Raw genomic sequence first — 22,104 nt, 5'->3', positions numbered from 1 at the left:
CGTAAAATGATATTTTAAAGCCTTTTTATACATTTAACTGGCATTTTTGGGAGGACGGCTCTCTGTACTTTCCAGAGCCCAGAGCCCTCCTAAGCAAGTGCAGAGTCCACTGGAAATGTTAAACTCCTTTGCAATAGCGTAGATCTACTTGTAGCCCTCCAGGAGTTAGAGATATGGACCCAACTGTCCCTGAGTTATGACTGAACTGAATATTAGCTACCATAAGTCTCGGAACAGTTTAAATATTTCGAGGTAGGGGAAGGCGCATAGTCCATAATTTCCCTGGAAAGTGGATAGTTCAAATTTTCAGATTCTTGAAGCATCTTACCGGTTTGGAATGTTAGAAAATTTCCTTGAGGGGGTGCAACAGTGGCCAGGGTGCAGCTGAAGTGGTCAAATATGCATGAGAAATTGAAGAATCATGTGATTTTATTAATCATATTGCTCTGCAATTTATCAAATTGATATTAACATCACATATATACGTGTCTGTGTATGTGTTTTGGCTGTGTACATACATGCACTCGTGTATCCTTTCGTATTTTGACTTTATATATATTCCTCTTGTGGCAGTTTTTCCAGGAAGCTAATAGCCTCTTATTGTAATAGGTATTATAAAACTGAATGTGAAACTTTATAGTACATTTTTGTATCACCCTTTTGACGAGCCTACCCAATGATAGCGCTCGTATGGCTCCTATATTTCTATGTCATCAAATGAGCTGATAATGAATATAGTGAATTAATGACAAATTTGATTGAGTCAAAATATCTGAAATGTGAACAAAATATTATTTAATGCGACAGATTAACAAGTCAGGTACAAGGTTACGAAACGAGGATATCAGTATATTACAACTACACAGTTAGTGAGAGAAATTCTCATGAAATTCACAGTTAGATTGAAGTGCCACATATAAAGAGAGAGTAATAACTCTGGCAAAATCGATGTATGTGTAATTCATAGAAAACATATTAAAATTACAAATATATATCAGTAACTCTGTATAAGGAATAAAGTCAGATTCGCCTCCGACAACAATTTATTTGTTTTCTGGGGATATATTGGACTCCCCTATTTACCTACAAAACAGAACGTAGCATATTTTAAAAGATTAAATGTCAAATATAAATACAACTCTACAAATTCCAGCGCAGAGCTACTGCAGTAATTGGTTGAGACTCAGAGCGCCGCTGTTCACCAATCAGGGAGAGAAACGCGAAGAGAGATCCAGCCAGCCCAGCCCCGCTGTTACACAGCACAGAACACACAGATCAGACTCTGGGCTAAGCATTGATGGACGATACTGGCTGAAATTGGCTGCTGATTTGGTACCCAATATCTTCGGAAATATTTGACCAAAGATAAAATCCAAACAGAGACATTCCCTGACAGAGAATCGGCGGCGCTACATCAGCAAGGAAATGGCTCATGCACAGAAGCTCCGGCACTGTACAGCTCCCGTCCTATTCTGCATTATATTGATTGCCGTTTCGGAAGCAGTTTCTGGGCAGATTCGCTATTCGATTCCTGAGGAAATGCAGAAAGGCTCTTCCGTGGGGAACATCGCAAAGGATCTGGGGCTGAATGTAGAGCAGCTCTCAGACCGCGCCCTTCGCATTGTTTCCAGAGGTAGGACACAGTATTTTGCTTTGAATTTTAAGAGCGGCCATTTATACGTCACGGAAAGGATAGACAGAGAAGAAATCTGTGGTGGGATGGAAATGTGTCTGTTAAATTGTGAGGTTATAGTGGAGGATAAAATGAATCTTTTTCCGGTCGAAGTTGAAATCACAGATATTAATGATAATGCTCCCAGCTTCCAGTCAGAAGAATTAGATTTAAAAATCAGTGAAACAACAGCGCCAGGATCACGGTTTTCTGTGCGTCAGGCAGAGGACCCGGATATGGGACTAAATTCAATCCAGAGCTACCAACTCAGCAGTAACAGGCATTTCTTACTGGATGTAGAAACGCGATCTGATGGAATAAAATACGCTGAACTGGTGCTGGAAAAGTCTCTAGACCGGGAAGAACAAGCCGTTCACAATCTAATCCTCACAGCCACAGACGGGGGAGATCCAGTCAGATCCGGCACTGCGCAAATCCGCGTTATTGTTCTCGATTCTAATGACAATGCCCCGGTTTTTAGCTAGCCTGTCTACAAAGTGAGCGTTTGGGAAAATGTGCCTGAAGGTTCCACAGTTGTTACAGTAAAAGCCACTGACCTGGATGAAGGAGTCAACAAAGAGGTGAAATACTCTTTCCAAAAAATCACAGACAAAGCTTCCAAAAAACTTCAACTGGATTCGAACACAGGAGATGTAACTATTGTGGGAAATCTGGACTTTGAGGAAGCTGCATTATATGAAATTGAGGTACAAGCGCATGACGGGGGAGGTCTTTTCGACAAATCGAAAATTGTAATCGTTGTTAGCGATGTGAATGACAATGCTCCCGAAATAGCTCTCAGGTCTCTCATCAGCTCGATCCCCGAGGACTCTCCCCCCGGGACTGTGATCGCCCTTTTAAACGTGCAAGATCTAGACTCCGCAGGGAACGAGGAAGTCACGTGCTCCATAACCAGCAACCTCCCCTTCGAGCTGAAGAAACCCTTCGATAATTATTACAGTCTGGTGACAGACCGAGCCCTGGACAGAGAGCAGGTGGCAGCATACAACATCACAGTGACCGCCACGGACAATGGGACTCCTCCTCTTTCTACAGCCACCACGATCCCACTCCGGATTTTAGACACGAACGACAACGCCCCCTTCTTCGATAAAACATCCTACACGGCCTACATCACGGAGAATAACCCGAGAGGAGCCTCCGTTTTCTCCCTGAAGGCGAATGACCCCGACTGGGGGGAAAATGCCAGAATCACTTACTCCATTATTGAAGGAGACAGAAGCAAAGTGTCTTTGTCCTCCTCCATCTCAATTAACTCCGAGACTGGGGCTTTCTACGCTCTGAGTTCCTTCGATTGCGAACAGTTCCGGGAGATTCGGTTCCAAGTGCAGGCTCAGGATGGGGGTTCCCCACCTCTCAGCAGTAATGTCTCCGTCACTCTCTTTATACTGGATCAGAATGACAACACTCCGCACATCTTACACCCCTCCTTTCCCACCGATGGCTCCACGGGAGTGGAGTTGGCCCCTCGCTCCTCCGAGCCGGGTTACCTGGTCACTAAGGTGGTGGCGGTGGATGCAGACACCGGGCAGAACGCCTGGCTCTCCTACCAGCTGCTGAAGGCCACAGAGCCGGGGCTGTTCTCTGTGGGACTCCACAGCGGAGAGATCAGGACGGCGCGCTACTTTGTAGACAAAGATGTGCTCAAGCAAAGTCTGGTGGTTTTAGTGAAGGACAACGGGCAGCCCCCTCTCTCTGCCACGGCCACTGTCACGGTGGTGGTGGCTGACAGCATCCCCGAAATCCTCTCCGATTTAAGCAGCCTCTCAGCTCCTGCAGACCCCCAGTCCAGCCTCACCTTGTATTTGGTGATCGCTGTGGCTTCCGTTTCCTGCTTGTTCTTTACCTTTATCATAGTGTTACTGACCCTGAGGCTCCGCCGGTGGAGAAACTCGCAGCTGTTTGACTCCTCGAGTGTGACTTTCAGTGGAGTTCCCGTCTCACAGTTTGTGGGGCTCGATGGAGTCAGAGCTTTTCTTCACTCCTACTCACATGAGGTTTCGCTAACCACGGACTCCAGAAAGAGGCAGTTCAACTTTCCCAAATCAAACTATGCGAATGCAGTGACCAGTGATCAGACTTGTGAGATAAAGGATCCTATTCTAGTTACTGAAGAATTAAACATTAGTAATGGGGATCAGACCTCGGTTCAGGTGAGCTAATATTTTTCGCGCTGTTTTATCGCCTAAATACATGTGTGGAACCAATAAAGGCACTTGTAATTCATTTGGAATTAGATTAGGTGGTATTGTAACCAGCGGAGTATTTGGTCAGTACATATAAATAAAATGGGTGTGTGTGTACACTAATGTTTGTACCGAGCTATAAAGAACAGAGATTCTAAATCAATTCCGATGAAATAGCGATTGATATAAAACCTGGCACTACCTTTGTCTATTTTTGGTGAACTGTACCTATAATTATAATTAAATTTATCTGTTATTGGTGTAGGGATATTTCAAGATTGTTTTTTTCATTGCATCATAGGATAGATTTTGAGCACACGGCTTCGAGAGATGCTTGAAATTTGAGACACGTGAGGGTATGACTGGCAACCTTTTACTGTGTTTCCTTAGGGCAGTTCTATAGGAGAACTTTGTCTAGTGGGTACTTACAGTTCAGTTTATGAGACTGGAACCTTTCCTTAGTTGATTTAGAAATACTTTCTGTGAGTGGGCAGATTTTTTTGAAGAAAAAAATGAATCTAAAAAGGACAATAAGGCTCCAAGTGTAAGAGCATTGTTTCGCTCCGAAGTTTTCTTTGAGGTTTAGAGCCTGCGGCCGCTCATGTCATTCTCGTATTAAAAATATTGTCTTGTGTCCAACAATAGGTAAGTATCTTTGGGTGTATTTCAGGTATGTGGTAGATGTGATTCTTTAAATAGAAATTGTTATAAATGTTGGAAAGTTCTTGTCATTATTCATATTCATATATACATACACACATACATACAAAAATATAATTAAAGAATCAGACCCATCACCTGCATACATATGGCACAGAAAACTAAGGCCTGGCACTATCCACAGATGGATAGATATGCGTGTGCATATGCAAATAGCATTTACGGCTATTTTTATTTATTATTTATTTATTTATTGTTTACATCTATTCTGTGATTCACTTGTTTACAATTAGGGACAATCATTTTAAATGCTGTACATATAGAATACATAGTAAGCAGAAAAGAAAACCTCCCATGATAGTCACTTGACCTGTACCAGCACCTGAATAAGATCGCTGCTATTGCAGTTCTCCCGTTGAGACTCGGAGTGCCGCTGTTGGCCAATGCGGAGCCAGGGCTGGAGCCGGAGATCCATCCGAGCGTCCTGCAGTGCGATTGCTCCGTCACACAGTGCAGATCGGATAGAGCATAGCAAAGAAACCTTCACACTCTGCCTGAGAAAGGGGAACATCCTCAGAGCTCTCTGTACATATAATCAACAGGCAATCTGGGCTCTGGCTGCGATACGTTACCGCTGATTCCATCCTTTCTAATTTAATGAAAACAAAGAAAAAGAAACAGGAAGAAGAGAGGAATTCTGACGGGCACTGGGATGGAAATCAGGCATAGAGAGCCGGGCTGCGCAGTGACACGGCAAGTACTGCTGTTTCCCTTTTTCTTGTCTTTGTTCTGCCGTGCGGTCTCGGAGCAGATTCGTTATTCGATTCCGGAGGAAATGGCCCAAGGTTCCCTTGTGGGGAATCTCGCCATGGATTTGGGGCTGAGTGTGAGAGAACTGCCCAACCGGAAACTCCGTGTTGTCTCTGGAGCTAAAAAACAATACTTCAGCGTGAATGGGGAAAGTGGCAACGTCTATGTGAATGACAGGATAGACCGGGAAGAGATATGCGGGACATCTCAACTCTGCCTCATAAATTTCGAAACTGTGCTGGAAAATCCCTTGAATGTTTTCCATATAAATGTCGCGATCCAGGACATTAACGATAATGCCCCGCTTTTCTTAAAAGACAGCATCGATCTACAAATCAGTGAATCCAGTTTGCCAGGGGCTCGATTTCTCCTTGAATATGCTGAAGATCCTGACGTTGGGATGAACTCTCTGCAGAGTTATCAGCTGGGTCCCAATCAGTATTTCACCCTGGAAGTCAAAGAGAGCCGGGATGGAAATAAATATGCAGATTTAGTGCTGCAAAAATCACTGGACCGGGAAAGCCAGAGCAGCCTTCACTTGATCCTCACGGCTGTGGATGGGGGAGAGCCGCAGAGAACTGGGACCGCCCAGATATGGATTAATGTCACCGACGCCAATGACAACCCCCCCATCTTCACACAGGAGCTCTACAAAGTCAGCCTGAGGGAAAATGCACCGACGGGCTCCTTAGTGCTTCAGGTTAAAGCCACCGACAACGATGAAGGTTCAAATGCTCAGATCAGCTACATTATTAACAAGGTATCAGAAAAGACTCTTCAAAAATTCAGCCTGGACTCAGAAAATGGAAAAATCACAGTAAAGGAGCCCTTGGACTTTGAAGAGACACGTGACTATACCATGGCAGTAGAAGCAAAGGATGGAGGCGGACTAGTGACACACTGCAAAGTGGAAATAGAAGTTATTGATGAGAACGACAATGCCCCCGAAGTGACATTCACATCCGTGTCCAGTCCTGTCCCAGAAGATTCAGTACCTGGGACAGTGATAGCTCTGATCAGTGTTAATGATCTAGATTTTGGAGATAATGGAGAGGTCTCATGCCATTTACTGGATGATTTTCCGTTTACTACAATGTCGTCTTCTAATAATTACTACAAGCTCCTCACAGACAGCACCCTGGACAGGGAAAGGACCCCGGAGTACAATATCACAATCACCGCCACAGACAACGGCTCTCCCCCCCTCTCCACCCAGAAAACCATCCTGTTGCAGATCTCGGATATCAATGACAACGCCCCTGTCTTTGAGAAACCTTCCTACACCGCCTATGTGCCAGAGAACAATCCCTCGGGGGCCTCTATTTTCAGTGTAACAGCCTCAGACCGCGATCTGGACCGGAACTCCCGACTCACTTACTCCATCCTGAGCAGCAACCTCCAGGAGCTGCCCCTCTCCTCCTACATCTCCATTAACTCCCAGACCGGAGCGATCTATGCGCAGCGCTCCTTCGACTACGAGCAATTCCGGGAGTTTGAAGTGCAAGTGAAGGCCCAAGACGGCGGATCCCCGCCTCTTAGCAGCAATGTCACCGTCAGGGTGTTTATTCTGGATCAGAATGATAACGCCCCTCGCATCCTGTACCCTTCCCTGGGAGCCGATGGCTCCGCCTTGTTCGAGATGGTCCCTCGCTCGGCCGAGGCAGGTTATCTGGTGACTAAGGTGGTGGCGGTGGATGCTGACTCAGGACACAATGCCTGGCTCTCCTACCATCTGCTCCAGGTCACGGAACCGACGTTCTTCAGCATGGGGCTGCACAGCGGGGAGATCCGGACAGCCCGCGCCTTTGCGGAGAGAGATGCTGTGAAGCACAGGCTGGTCACCCTGGTGAAGGATAACGGGCAGCCCCCTCTCTCCGCCACAGTGACTCTCAACCTGGTGTTTGCTGAGAACTTCCAAGAGGCTCTTCCGGAAATGAGCGACCAATCGGGTGACTCGGCACCTCAGTCTGATTTACAGTTGTATTTGGTGCTGGCTTTAGCCTTGATCTCATTTTTGTTCCTCTTGACAGTGATACTGGCCATTGTTATGAAACTGAGGACGTCAAGCAAACCCAAATTACTTCAGTGTTTTGGTCCTGAGCCTTATTCTAAGACCGGCTCTATGTTCCCACCCAACTATGAAGATGGGACTTTGCCTTATTCCTACCAGCTGTGTTTGTCCTCAGACGCCAGGAAGAATGATTTCACTTTCCTGAAATCGAATGTGCAGATGGACGGGAATATTCTGTGCAGTGACAGCTCAGGGACGGTGTTTATGGGCAATGGAGCTAGCAGCTTACATGGTGGGACGGAGACTGCTGGGGAGGTGAGTTTCTGTTTTGATGCCTCATGTGCTCTCTTTATAGAGAGTACGCAGTCATTGTGAAATATTGCCTTAATGTGTTTAGGCTTTTCTTTTGCGCCATTGCCATAGTATTTGCGGTCTCAGAATTTGTTCTCAGGTGCATGACAGCGAAAGTTATCCCCATTTTAAGGATAAGGCTCACCACAATGGGGATAAATGACCTGTTCATATCAGAGATGAATTCTGCGATTGAGCACAAGATAAAACTCAAATCCTATGTGGAGCGCTGCTTCGACTATGAGTAATTCTGGTAGCTTGAAATGCAACTGAAGGCCCAAGATGGCGGGTCCCCGCCTCTCAGTAGGGTCACCGTCAGGGTGTTTATTCTGGATCAGAGTGATAACACTCCTTGTATCCTGTACCCTTCCCTCTGAGCCGATAGCTTATTCCTACCAGCTGTTTATCCTCAGATGCCAGGAAGAATGATCTCACTTTCCTGAAACCAAATGTCCAGGTAACAGATAATATTTTGTGCGGTGAAAGTTCTGGAATGGTATTTATGGGCAATGGATCTAGTAGTTTACATGCTGAGAGACGCAGCCTGCTGCGGAGGTGAGCTGGTGAATTTATAATTTCATATTCATCTTTGTTTGAAGATTTTAAAGTAACTCTTTTCATCTTTAAGAAGTGTAGGAGGTCATTGTGAAATTGAACCGTAGTGGTTTTTAGACTGTTCTGTGGTGCACACAATTGGCCTCCCTGAAACACTAATTAGTTGTTTCCACAATTGTCCTGCATTTTAGAGTAGCTTTATTTTACCTATTTTACTGGGGAGGAGCTGACGCACAATGGGAACAACTGTAAGATAAAGATGTAAAAAAACCGATTAAACTGCTTCTCTTGCAGCAATTTTTGCTAAGAGTGTGATAGGAACCTGATTAGTTAATATAGACACAAACATATAAAGATTCTATTGTTCCACTGATGACCCACCCCTTAGGTGTTCCTTATGTAACATGATTTTGTGGTGTGATATAAAAGTTTTATTGGCATAAGTTTGTGGTGGCTGAATCATTCAACAGTGGCAAAGCTATTAGAGCGTTATGCGGGTCATTCAAATGAAATTATGATAAAACCGTTACACTTCTTCCTGTAATCTGTCTATGTCTATATCTTACAAGGGGGACATTTGTTTTACAAGTAATGTACAGAGTTTTAAAAACATTAACAGGACTTTTTTTCTTTGTAACTGCCCGTTCAAGTTAGGTTTCCTTAGTTACCTTGAGTCCAACTGTTCAGTAAGGGTGTGAAGCCAGACCCGTTTAACCTTTAAATGATGCATTTAAAAGTCTTTGTATATAAAAGTGAATGTATAATTTTTAAGCAGTCTGGAGTGGCTCAAAGGCCTGAGTACCAACCACAGGACAGGCTGTTAAGATGCAGGGCAAAAACTCCTAACTGCTTGTGAGTTCTATATTAGATTTCACCAACCAAATAACAAGTGTAAGCTCCTCAAGCATTATTACAGTCTGAACATGGAGTCACAGACAGTCCCCAGGGGTACTCTAGTCTGTCTTGCTACCTAGGTAAGCTTACCTCTCTGATAGATAGTCCCTTATCCCAAAAATCATAACAATATTCAGTTACTCCCAGTCCCAAAGGACCAATCACTTACCCCAGGTCAATGGCACCTTGGATCCTTACACTGCAGACAGCACTTGTAGTCAGGCCTACAATAAATTAACTAAAGATTTATTAAACAGATTTATTAAATTTTATTAAGAAAAAGAAATTAGAGAGTTATTTACAAGATTAAAGCAAATAAACATGCACTGACAAATGAGTTACAGTCTTAGGTTTCATAAGGTGATAGAAGCTGCTCTAATATGGAAGCTCTATATGTCCTTTAGGGCTAACCTTGGCTAAGCAGCTGTGGATCCCTTGCTTATTCTTAGAAATCTTGCCCTCCCAAAGTCCAAGCTGCAAAGAGATTCAGTTTCTTCTTGTCAGAGGTCTTTATGCCCTTCCCCCAGAGTTCAAACTGATTGGAGGAGTCCACATGCATGTCTGCTCTTAGTGACTGTGAGGGAGGAGCAACAAATCAACAAAGTCTTTTGTCCTCTGATGTTCCACAGTGGTTTATCTGGTGTTTATAGGCCTTCTTTTGTTGGGAAGGCGCTAACATCTCCTCTGGTAAACTAGTATTTCACACTTGCTTCTCTCCTGACTGTGTGGGTTTACAGTTTCAGAGCAAGCACTTATACAGTTACAGGGCAAACACTTTAATATTACTTTATAACATGGGGTACAGAGATTATAAGTGAGATTAATGCATGCAGCAATTTACAAGCATTTAATAAAGTCTAAACACTAAACACATTTTTATAAATCTAATACCTGTTTTAACAATACTAATACAAAGGTGAGCCAGACTGGTTTACAGCTAAGCATTTATCAGTGTTCAGTTGAGGCCTACTGGCCATGGTATGAGTAATGTTTTTAAGAACCAGTTTTTCTACACTTTCCCAAGATAGAAGCAAGTACTGGTTTCGGAGAAAAACACTGGGTACCACTGGAATGCTATAACTCCTTTTCAACAGCAACATACAGTGCTTCTATTTCTAGCCTGCAAGAAGTAGACTCTTCCTAGTCTCACTGGCTATTGACTACTATGGGCCCAGGGGCCAGTGTTTTTATTGTATTTTATTTCTTTAATTTTTTTATGTGAGAAAGGTCATATACCACTTTGGAGGGGAAAAGGGAAACATGTACTTGTTTCGTTGGTACTTTTAAAATAGCGATTTTGTGTTAGCTTCTCAAATGTTGATAATATTAGATGTTTTTGCCATGGAATAGGTGTATTAGTGGTCAGAGTGTTCAAAAGTATATGACAAGCTGTAGTATCATGTGATTTTCCTCACCATATGTCTCAGCAATTGATCACATTGACGTTACTAGTATGCGTGTGTCCTATATGTGTGATTTTATATTTTAAATGTTTGCATTATTGGAATATATATATATACTGGACTTTGTGATAAAATCACAAATCAAATGAAACCAAAAATCACACTACATCAGGTTGCTCCCAGTCCCAGGAGACAAGTTACTTACTTCACATCAATTGGTACTCTAGATTTTACACCAAAGATAGTGCTAGCAGCCAATTCTGTAGTAAACGAGCTAAAGGTTTATTAGCTAAGAAAAGGAAATAAGAGTTATTAAGCAGTTAAAACAGATAAAATATATCTACAAGTGAGTCACTATTTGGAACTCCAAATGGTGGCAGTAGGGTGACCAGATGAGAATTCAAAAATATCAGGACCGCCGCAGGGGAAGCGCCTTTTCAATTGTTACACTCACCCGTCCGAGTCTTCGGCGGCACTTAGGCGGAGGGTCCTTCAGTCGCTGACGGTCTTCGGCGGCATTTCGGCGGCGGGTAATAAAGCTTGCCACCAAAGAAGGAAGTACCCACCGCCGAAATGCCGCCAAAGACCGTTGGCGACTGAAAGACCCACCGCCAAAGTGCCGCCGAGACCTGGGTGAGTGTAACAATTGAAAAGGCGCTCCCCCCGCCTGTCACCGCTGCCTAACCAACAAGAAAAAAAAACAAACCACCCAAAACAAAATATTGGGACAAATGGCGTCCCGACCGTACTTCGGTCGGGACGCAGGACAAACTGCTCGATATTGGGACAGTCCCGATTTTATCGGGACATCTGGTCACCCTAGGTGGCAGTGATGTACTAAACTGCCAGTTTTCCCAAAGTCTTTTCAGGGTTCCTAGATTGTATCTGGGGATCTCTGCTTTGCATCTGGTACACTTCCCTCTAAGAGTCCAAACAGTCCAGACATGAAAGCTCTTTCCTTGAATCCATACTTAGAGCTTCTTCTCACAGAAAACAAGTTGACAGTGTCACTACACATGTGGGCTTTTCCTTTGATGAGGGAGAGTGAGGAATCCATTTTGAGTCTTTGACCTCTGATCCTCACACACAATGACCACTTGCTTTGATATTAGCAGGTTTTTTGTTACAGTTCTTCATTTGCATTTCACAAGGATTCTTGCTTGTTTGATGGCTCATTTGATGGGTTATTTAGTTACAGGGGTATCCACAATGTAATGTTTGCTACTACAGTGGGATACATATAAAAGAAAACAATGCAAATAACATCCCACTAGTTTTCAAGAAGTTTAAATTCCAAATACACCCTTATACATTTAACAATTACATTGATCTATACTAATACACAAGTGAATTGGCCTGGGGCTCTGGCATTAGCTGACACCTGGTCTGCCAACGTCACACTAGTCAACTGAACATTTGGTCGATAGATACATCTAAGTCCATTATTGTTCCATAGAAAGGAGATCTCCTAATTCCCTTTTACCAATTCCTATGAAATATACGTTTGTTGCAAACCTAGTAGTTTATTTAATCAGAGAGACTGGAGAGTTTTAATTGCCTGAAATATTACAAACAAGTGGAAATTCGTGTATATTTTTGGAAACATTGATTTCTATACATTTTTAGTGCAAAGTAAAATGAATATTTTATAACAGAGGAGGTCTGTACAATGTTATTCTGCAACCCAGTTTATTTCAGTCCAAACAGGGTTTTTGCAAACTTTCATGACTGAAAGACATAGACGTTGAAAATTCATAAAAATTACATTAGATTATGTAAATATATATTTATGATGAAGAGACAGTTTTGACATCATTTTAAGTTTCCTACAATAGTAATTTTCTTTTGTCCTAAATTTGAGCCTTGACAGATTGATAAATATGTATGACAGATTATACTAATGTGTTTTTCGTGGCATTGTTAGCATTAGAAATTAGATTCTAAAACATCTTAGTAACGTTTAGCTAAGACAAATTATATGTTTCCATAGTAAATGTATTAATAGTGATCAAATGGCTATTTAAATTTCTTCAGTCTAGTAGGCATGTAATTGTAGCTAGATTTAGGTCTCATTGGTGTAGGAATATTTGACAGACTTACTTTAGCTTTACATCCTAAGAAAACTTTTGAATACAGAGGTTTAAGCGAAACATTTTTGCCTTTTCTGAGATGCCCTATATTTTGTAAACCCGAGAGAGCTTCTGGGAACTTTTTACTACGTTCTTTAGTGAGGTTCTATCGGAGAATATGGCCTACTGTATAATTACAGTAAAGTGTAGGAGAATAGAAACTTTTCTTAGTTATTTTAGAAACACTCTCTTCTGAGGAGGCAGATTACTTTGAAAGAAAAAGACAAACTAAAGGCTCTAAACTCTAAAAATGGTTCTATTTAAAAGTTTAGGCAGCGGTTTAGAACCCACAACGGCTCTTGTCATTCTAGGTTTCTATTGCTTTTTGTCAAACTCGATAGAACTATCCTTATCTGGATCTCACCCATGTGTGTGTTCGCAGGGGATATGATTATTTAAACGAAGTCATTGTAAATGCTGAAAAGCTCTTTTACCTATTTATGACATATGAGTGCGCGCACGCGCGCACGCATATATACATACTAACAACGTGAAAGAAAAGTTAAAGAAGGATTAGGCTTACAATATTCACAGACCGATAGGTGCACACATACATACACAAAAAGCATGTCGAGTTGACATCTACGTTTCTATACAGAGATTCATATTTTTGTACTTGATAATGGTTTCATTCTCTTCTTTACAATTACAATATGACTTTTAGCTATACAGAATAATCCACAATAATCACTACAGCTGCACCGGCGCCTTGATAAGATCGCTGCTATTGCAGTTCTCCCGTTGAGACTCGGAGTGCCGCTGTTGGCCAATGCGGAGCCAGGGCTGGAGTCGGAGATCCACCGGAGCCTCCTGCAGTGCGATTGCTCCGGCACACAGCGCGGATGGGAGAGAAAGCAGAGCAAGGAGACTCCACGCATGCTTTGCTGAAAAAAATAAACACCCCCTTACAGCGCTCTGAACAGTTAAACAATCCGGACTCCAATTACTGTTTTTTACCGCGGATTATATCAGCCTGATGAGGTTTTTCATTACCTGATCTGGTTAAAAAAAGAAGGGGAGAGACAGCAAGAAGAGGGTAATACTGACAGGGATGAGGATGGATACCAGGCACAAAGAGCCGGGCCGGGCAGTCACACGGCAGGTACTGTTGTTTCCCTTCTTATTGTCTTTGTTCTGCCGGGCGGTCTCGGAGCAGATTCGTTATTCGATTCCGGAGGAAATGGCCAAAGGTTCCCTTGTGGGGAATCTCGCCAAGGATTTAGGACTGAGTGTGAGAGAACTGCCGAATAGGAAGCTCCGTGTCAGTTCGGAAAAGCAATACTTCAGTGTGAATGAAGAAAATGGCAACGTCTATGTGAATGACAGGATAGACCGGGAAGAGATATGCGGGATATCTCAACTCTGCCTCATAAATTTCGAAACTGTGCTGGAAAATCCCTTGAATGTTTTCCACATAAATATCGCGATCCAGGACATTAACGATAATGCCCCGCGATTTTTAAAAGATAATATCGAACTAGAGATTATTGAATCTACTTTACCAGGTGCCCGTTTTCTCCTGGGAAATGCTGAAGATCCTGACGTTGGGATGAACTCTCTGCAGAGTTATCAGTTGAGCCCCAATCAGGATTTCATCCTGGAAGTCAAAGAGAGCCGGGATGGAAATAAATATGCAGATTTAGTGCTGCAGAAACCCCTGGATCGGGAAAGCCAGCGCAGCCTTCACTTGATCCTCACGGCTGTGGATGGGGGAGAGCCGCAGAGAACTGGGACCGCCCAGATATGGATTAATGTCACCGACGCCAATGACAACCCCCCCATCTTCACACAGGAGCTCTACAAAGTCAGCCTGAGGGAAAATGCACCGACGGGCTCCTTAGTGCTTCAGGTTAAAGCCACCGACAAGGATGAAGGTTCAAATGCTCAGATCAGCTACGTCTTCAGCAACATTCCAGAAAAAGCCCGTCAGAAATTGAGTCTGGACCCAGAAACCGGGGAAATTACAGTAAAGGAGCCCTTGGACTTTGAAGAGACACGTGACTACACCCTGATAGTAGAAGCAAAGGATGGCGGCGGACTAGTGATACACTGCAAAGTGGAGATCGACGTTCTTGATGAGAATGACAATGCCCCGGAGGTGACACTCGCATCCCTGGCCAGCCGCATTCCCGAAAACTCAGTGTCCGGGACAGTGATAGCTCTGATCAAAGTTCGAGACCGAGATGACGGAGAAAACGGGAAGGTCTCCTGTCGTTTACAAGAAGATTTACCGTTTAAAATTATATCGTCTTCCAATAATTACTACAAGCTCCTCACAGACAGCACCCTGGACAGAGAAAGGACTCCGGAATACAATATCACAATCACAGCCACAGACAAAGGCTCTCCCATCCTCTCCACCCAGAAAACCATCTTGTTGCAAATCTCCGATATCAATGACAACGCCCCTGTCTTTGAGAAACCTTCCTACACCGCCTATGTGTCAGAGAACAATCCCTCGGGGGCCTCTATTTTTAGTGTAGAAGCCTCAGACCGGGATCTGGATCGGAACGCCCGAGTCACTTACTCCATCCTGAGCAGCAACCTCCAGGAGCTGCCTCTCTCCTCCTACATCTCCATTAACTCCCAGACCGGAGCTATCTATGCGCAGCGCTCCTTCGACTACGAGCAATTCCGGGAGTTTGAAGTGCAAGTGAAGGCCAAAGACGGCGGATCCCCGCCTCTTAGCAGCAATGTCACCGTCAGGGTGTTTATTCTGGATCAGAATGATAACGCCCCTCGCATCCTGTACCCTTCCCTGGGAGCCGATGGCTCCGCCTTGTTCGAGATGGTCCCTCGCTCGGCCGAGGCAGGTTATCTGGTGACTAAGGTGGTGGCGGTGGATGGTGACTCAGGACACAATGCCTGGCTCTCCTACCATCTGCTCCAAGCCACGGAACCGACGCTCTTCAGCATGGGGCTGCACAGCGGGGAGATCCGGACAGCCCGCGCCTTTGCGGACAGCGATGCTGTGAAGCACAGGCTGGTCATCCTTGTGAAGGATAACGGGCAGCCGCCTCTGTCAGCCACAGTGACTCTCAACCTGGTGTTTGCTGAGAACTTCCAAGAGGCTCTTCCGGAAATGAGCGACCAATCGGGTGACTCGGAATCTCAGTCTGGCTTTACTATTATATTGGTGGTAGCTCTAGCTTTGATCTCATTTTTGTTTCTCCTCACTGTGACACTGGCCATTGTGATGAAATTGAGAAAGTCAAGGAAACCCAAATTACTTCAGTGTTTTGGCCCTGACCCTTATTCCAAGACCGGCTCTATGTTCCCACCAAACTATGAAGATGGGACTTTGCCTTATTCCTACCAGCTGTGTTTGTCCTCAGACGCCCGAAAAAATGAATTCACTTTCGCGCAGCCTATTGTGCAGACTAACGAGAATATTCTGTGCAGTGACAGCTCAGGGACGGTATTTATGTGCGATGGATCTAGCAACTTAAAAGCTGAGACAGAGACTGTTGTGGAGGTGAGCTTCCGTTTTCATGCATTATATATTTTCCTGTCCATCTTTGAATGAATAATTGTAAATGAAAACCAGGCGTCTTCTACTATAGGAACACATTGTGAAATAGGTGTTGGGGGGGGGCAGTTGTTTTGTTTTGGGTATGTTTGTTTGTTTTTAAGGCTTCTACCTATAGTTCCTCATGTGGCATCTAGGCGTATCACAAACATGTATGAATTTGTTCTCATGACATTCTTGGAACCTAGAGAAAGACTACCCCCATTTTACAGATGAGTTTAAGTAAAAGTAGACCTCCTGTTGATCACAAAAGAAGTCCGTAACAGAATTCGGAATCAAACTCAAGACTCCTAAATCCCAATCCGCTGTTTTAACTACAACCTATATTTTTTCTTTTAAGAGTGAGCATCCTTCCTCTCATTCAAAACATTTCCTTATAATAACTTCATTCTCAATAAATATGTAGATACCTCAGGTAAAAGATATATCTTTACAGAGCAAATGTTTCAATCCATTTTAATGCATACATTTTTTTAAATAACCCCTCTACATACAACTTATTTTGCAGAAGTCTTCTTTGATTAATGTTCTACAATATCTTGGACAGATGATATAATCACAAATATATAAAGATACCCTTTTTACTCCTCCAGTACCCTTGGAGGACTCTGCTTTATGTCGCTTATATAGCCTGGTTTTCGGGTTTGATATAAACGCTTTCAGTTATACGGATTTGTGATGGCTTCATTACTCACCTGTGGCAAAGCCATGAGTGAATTTTTCCGCTCCTCCCAGACGAGTAATGATAAATCTTTTTTGCCCTACTATCCTATATTCTGTACATGGCCATACATCCCGCAGAGCAAGACTGTTTTTCAAATGTTTTGGAAAGTCTAAAAATGGTCATTGGGCCTTTCCCCCCTATACCTACACCTATCAGGCCAGGTTGCTTTAATTCCCATGATTCCAAATGCTCTGGGATAATAGGGAGCCATCGAGTTTCTTAAAATGTGCTTTATAAGTCTTGATATACAGAAATACATAATATTTTAAAACTTTCCAGACGCATTTTCCAGAACTAGAAGCAAGTGCTGGGTTACATTGGAAAGATGTATGTGTTCTGCCCAGAGACCCTGAGTCTACATCTCCCATGGCGAGATTTCGACAATGAGAATTGTCACGGGGGTGTGGTAAATATTGACTGTCAAGGGCCTGGGCCCAGAACGATTGTTTTTAGGAGTAGCGAGGAGTGGCATATTCCTCATTTGCGGGGAGGGGAATTTCCCTCGGCTGGTTGATGTTTTAGTGATGGGGATATTTGAAGCTGCTCAGAGGTCTGGAATGTTGTCCAGGAAGAGGGGACTTTGTGGGCAAAATGCAGTTGAAGTGCTCAACCGTGCTGATAAACGAAGGATGAAGGATCCTGTGATTTTATTTTTCACGTGGCTTTTTAGTTTATCACATTGACATTTCTACAGCACATGTGGTATATATATATATATATAAAAGTCTGTGTGTGTATGTATGTATGTGTGTGTGTGTATGTATGTGTGGTGTGTATATACATACACAAATAAATGTACTTTTGTATTTTCAGTTAGTGAATTGTAGTTACATATCTTCTTCTTGTGTTAGAGTTTTCTGGGAAGCCAATAGCCTCCCTATTTACTAGGTATTAAATAACTAAGAGTGAAAACTGGAAAATATATGGAATACAAAGGTTTCAGAGTAGCAGCCGTGTTAGTCTGTATCCGCAAAAAGAACAGGAGTACTTGTGGCACCTTAGAGACTAACAAATTTATTAGCGCATAAGCTTTCGTGGACTACAGCCCACTTCTTCGGATGCATTATATATGCATTCTATATGCATCCGAAGAAGTGGGCTGTAGTCCATGAAAGCTTATGCGCTAATAAATTTGTTAGTCTGTAAGGTGCCACAAGTACTCCTGTTCTTTTTATGGAATACAAATAATTTTATATCCTCTGTTAGATAGAGCTCACCATATATCCATTGCGACAGAAATGAATAACGTGAATAAAGTAACAAACATGAACAGCCAAATATAACTGAATATAAAAATATAATATTTAATGTTGCTAATGTACAACTCAGTAAGAACTTTACTAAACGAGCATAAGTACACCACCAAGGACAGTCAGATGGAAAAACATAGATATAGACATAATAATCCTAGGCAAATCAGTTTACATGTAATTCACGCATAAACATATTAAAACACGTAAATCATTATCTCTACATATTTGTGCATAACAACCCAGATTCCTGACCACCTTCATTACGTGGGAGCATTTCAAGCTCTCATATATCCCTAACTAGGAGAAACCACTTAGGGTAGAATGTTGAATATCAAATTAAAATTCCAATAAACTATCAGTCTAAAAGCTCCAGCAGGAAGCTCGTGCAGTTATTGGTTGGGACTCTGAGCGCCGCTGTTCACCAATCAGGAAGAGAAATGCGCTTGAGAGATCCAGAAAGCCCAGCCCCGCTGTTACACAGAGCACAAACCACAGAGATCAGATTCAACTCACCGGGTATGAACATTAAACGGTGATATTCGCTGCAAGTTGCTTTGGTTTTAACTACACATATTTTCGGAAACATTCCGCCAAAGATAAAATCCAAACGCGGCGTCTCCGTATCAGCATGGGAATGCCAGAAACTCAAACTCTGCGGCACTGCAAAGGGCGAGCCCTGTTCTGCTTTATGTTGGCTACCGTTTGGGAGTCAGCTTCTGGGCAGATTCGCTATTCGATTCCGGAAGAAATGGAGATAGGATCTTTCGTGGGGAATGTCGCAAAGGATCTGGGGCTGGATGTAAAGCAGCTCTCAGACCGCGCAGTCCGCATTGCTTCCAGAGGTAGGACCCAGTATTTTGCTTTGAATTTTAAGAGCGGCCATTTAATAACCACGGAGAAGATAGACAGAGAGCAGATCTGTGGCGGGCTGGAGGAGTGTTTGTTAAACTGTGAGGTTATAATGGAGAATAAAATGAAGCTTTATAGAGTTGAAATTGAAATCACAGATATTAATGACAATGCTCCCAGCTTCCAGAGAGAAGAAATTGAGTTAAAAGTCAGCGAGACAACAACACCGGGATCCCGGTTTCCTTTGAGTGATGCCTATGACTCAGATTTGGGCATTAATTCTCTCCAGAGCTATCAACTCAGCAGTAACAGACATTTCTCTCTTGATGTGCAAACGGGAACCGATGGAGTTAAATATGCCGAACTGGTGCTGGAAAAGTCTCTAGACCGGGAAGAACAAGCTGTTCACGATCTAATCCTCACAGCCACTGACGGGGGAGATCCAGTCAGATCCGGCACTGCGCAAATCCGCGTCGTTGCTCTTGACGCAAATGACAACGCGCCAGTTTTTAGTGAGCCTGTCTATAAAGTGAACGTTTTGGAAAATGTCCCGGATGGTTCCACAATTCTTACAGTAAAAGCCACTGATCTGGACGAAGGAATAAACAAACAGGTGATATACTCATTCAAAAAAATCACAGACAAAGCTTCCAAAATATTTCGCTTCGATTCGAACACGGGAGAACTAACAGTCGTGGGAAACTTGGATTTTGAGGAAGCATCCTTATATGAAATTGAGGTGCAAGCGCATGACGGGGGAGGCCTTTTTGGCAGATCCAAAATTGTAATCGTTGTTAGCGATGTGAATGACAACGCTCCGGAAATCGCTCTCAGGTCTCTCATCAGCTCGATCCCCGAGGACTCTCCCATCGGGACTGTGATCGCTCTTTTAGATGTACAAGATCTAGATTCCGGAGAGAACGGGGAGGTCACGTGCTCCATACCCAGCGACCTCCCCTTCGAGCTGAAGAAACCCTTCGATAATTATTACAGTCTGGTGACAGACCGAGCCCTGGACAGGGAGCAGGTGGCAGCATACAACATCACAGTGACCGCCACGGACAATGGGACTCCTCCTCTTTCTACAGCCACCACGATCCCACTTCGGATTTTAGACACGAACGACAACGCCCCCTTCTTCGATAAAACATCCTACACCGCCTACGTCACGGAGAATAACCCGAGAGGAGCCTCCGTTTTCTCCCTGAAGGCGAATGACCCCGACTGGGGGGAAAATGCCAGAGTCACTTACTACATTATTGAAGGAGACAGAAGCGAAGTGCCTTTGTCCTCGTCCATCTCAATTAACTCCGAGACTGGGGCTCTCTACGCTCTGCGCTCCTTCGATTACGAACAGTTCCGGGAGATTCGGTTCCAAGTGCAGGCTCAGGATGGGGGTTCCCCACCTCTCAGCAGTAATGTCTCCGCCACTCTCTTTATACTGGATCAGAATGACAATACCCCGCACATCTTAAACCCCTCCTTTCCCACCGATGGCTCCACGGGAGTAGAGTTGGCCCCTCGCTCCTCCGAGCCGGGTTACCTGGTCACTAAGGTGGTGGCGGTGGATGCAGACTCCGGGCAGAACGCCTGGCTCTCCTACCAGCTGCTGAAGGCTACAGAGCCGGGGCTCTTCTCTGTGGGACTCCACAGCGGCGAGATCAGGACAGCGCGCTACTTTCTCGACAAAGATGCGCTCAAGCAAAGTCTGGTGGTTTTAGTGAAGGACAACGGGCAGCCCCCTCTCTCTGCCACGGCCACTGTCACGGTGGTGGTTGCTGACAGCATCCCCGACATCCTCTCCGATTTAAGCAGCCTCGCAGCTCCTGTAGACCCCCAGTCCAGCCTCACCTTATATTTGGTGATCGCTGTGGCTTCCGTTTCCTGCTTGTTCTTTACCTTTATCATAGTGTTACTGGCCCTGAGGCTCCGCCGGTGGAGAAACTCGCCGCTGTTTGACTCCTCGAGTGTGACTTTCAGTGGCGTTCCGGCCTCGCAGTTTGTGGGGCTCGATGGAGTCAGAGCTTTTCTTCACTCCTACTCACATGAGGTTTCGCTAACCGCGGACTCCAGAAAGAGGCAGTTGAACTTTCCCAAATCAAACCATTCAAATACTGTTACCAATCAGCAGACTCGTGAGATAAAGAATCCTACTGTAGTTACTGAAGAATTAAACACTTATAACGGAGATCAGACCTTGTTTCAGGTGAGCCTATAACTCTGGAGCTTTATCATTTTTATCTGAAATTGTTGGTATCTTTTTATTTCTAGACGGCTAATCAGTAAATATACTAATGTATTTGTCCGTATGTTGGAGAGAGGGAGGAGGGAGAGTGTGTGTATTTCTCTGGAATAAACTGAGTGATTTCCATTGAGTGCTTTCAGTGTCACCGGAAGGCCCTGGCATTTTCTTTGCGATTGTCTAGTAAACCAACGTCGTGCTATTTTTAGGTTTGTCAAATGAATGATTTTCTGGAGTTTGTGTTACAAACAAGTATCTTAATAGCCTTCCCTTATTCTTAAGAAATAGAGGTTTGTTTTCACCCTTACACCAGGGCCGGCTCCAGGCACCAGCATTCCAAGCAGGTGCTTGGGGCGGCAATCTGCAAGGGGCGGCAGTCCATGTGTTTTTGCCGCCCCAAGCAGCGCCGGGGCAGTCCATGTGCAATTAGGGCTGCACGCAAGTTTCCGCGGCAGTTTCTGTATTCAGCTGCCTGCAGCAGCAATTCGGCGGCTTCTGTTTTTCGGCTGAAGACAGAAGCTGCGGTCGAATTGCCCCCTCCGGAGAAACGCGGCTGTCGCCCTAACTGCACACTGACTGCCCCCGCGCTGTTTGGGGCGGCAAAAACAGTAGAGCCGGAGCTGTCAGGACACAATCTTTATTCAGTTGTGTGGAATAGTGTTCTTTACCGGAAAGATTACATGTGCCTGCATTGCTGATTATTTTGTTAGAAATTTAGCTTTCAAGAAAATATATTACTGTTAATCTAGGACAACATAGCTTTTAAAGAGGAATAGATTAAATCAAGATTTTTAACATTTTCCTCAATAATAATG

At 43.9% G+C, this 22,104-nt stretch overlaps 1 protein-coding gene and 1 pseudogene across 36 annotated transcripts in view; both read left to right on the top strand.

Annotated features, from left to right (window-relative positions):
* The window catches only part of LOC101938858 (protocadherin gamma-C5-like), a 415,891-nt gene that overhangs the window by 323,637 nt on the left and 70,150 nt on the right, over nt 1-22,104 (top strand). The window contains exon 1 of one of the 36 annotated variants that reach the window (XM_065555786.1): nt 4,179-7,675. The exons of 32 other annotated variants lie outside the window; for them this stretch is intronic. In XM_065555786.1, coding sequence (XP_065411858.1) covers nt 5,252-7,675 — 2,424 coding nt within the window. In that variant the 5' untranslated portion in view covers nt 4,179-5,251. Of the gene's footprint in view, nt 1-4,178; nt 7,676-13,523; nt 16,168-18,660; nt 21,254-22,104 lie in introns of those variants that run through there. 3 more of the 36 variants (XM_065555802.1, XM_065555810.1, XM_065555782.1) reach the window with 3 other exon arrangements.
* Nucleotides 1,278-3,855, top strand: LOC101938594 (protocadherin gamma-A4-like; annotated as a pseudogene).

This window comes from Chrysemys picta, chromosome 8 (genome assembly GCF_011386835.1).
Source record: "Chrysemys picta bellii isolate R12L10 chromosome 8, ASM1138683v2, whole genome shotgun sequence".
Classification (NCBI taxonomy): domain Eukaryota; kingdom Metazoa; phylum Chordata; order Testudines; family Emydidae; genus Chrysemys; species Chrysemys picta.
The sequence above is the reverse complement of the archived record's forward strand: the minus strand, read 5'-3'. Positions and strand labels throughout refer to the sequence as shown.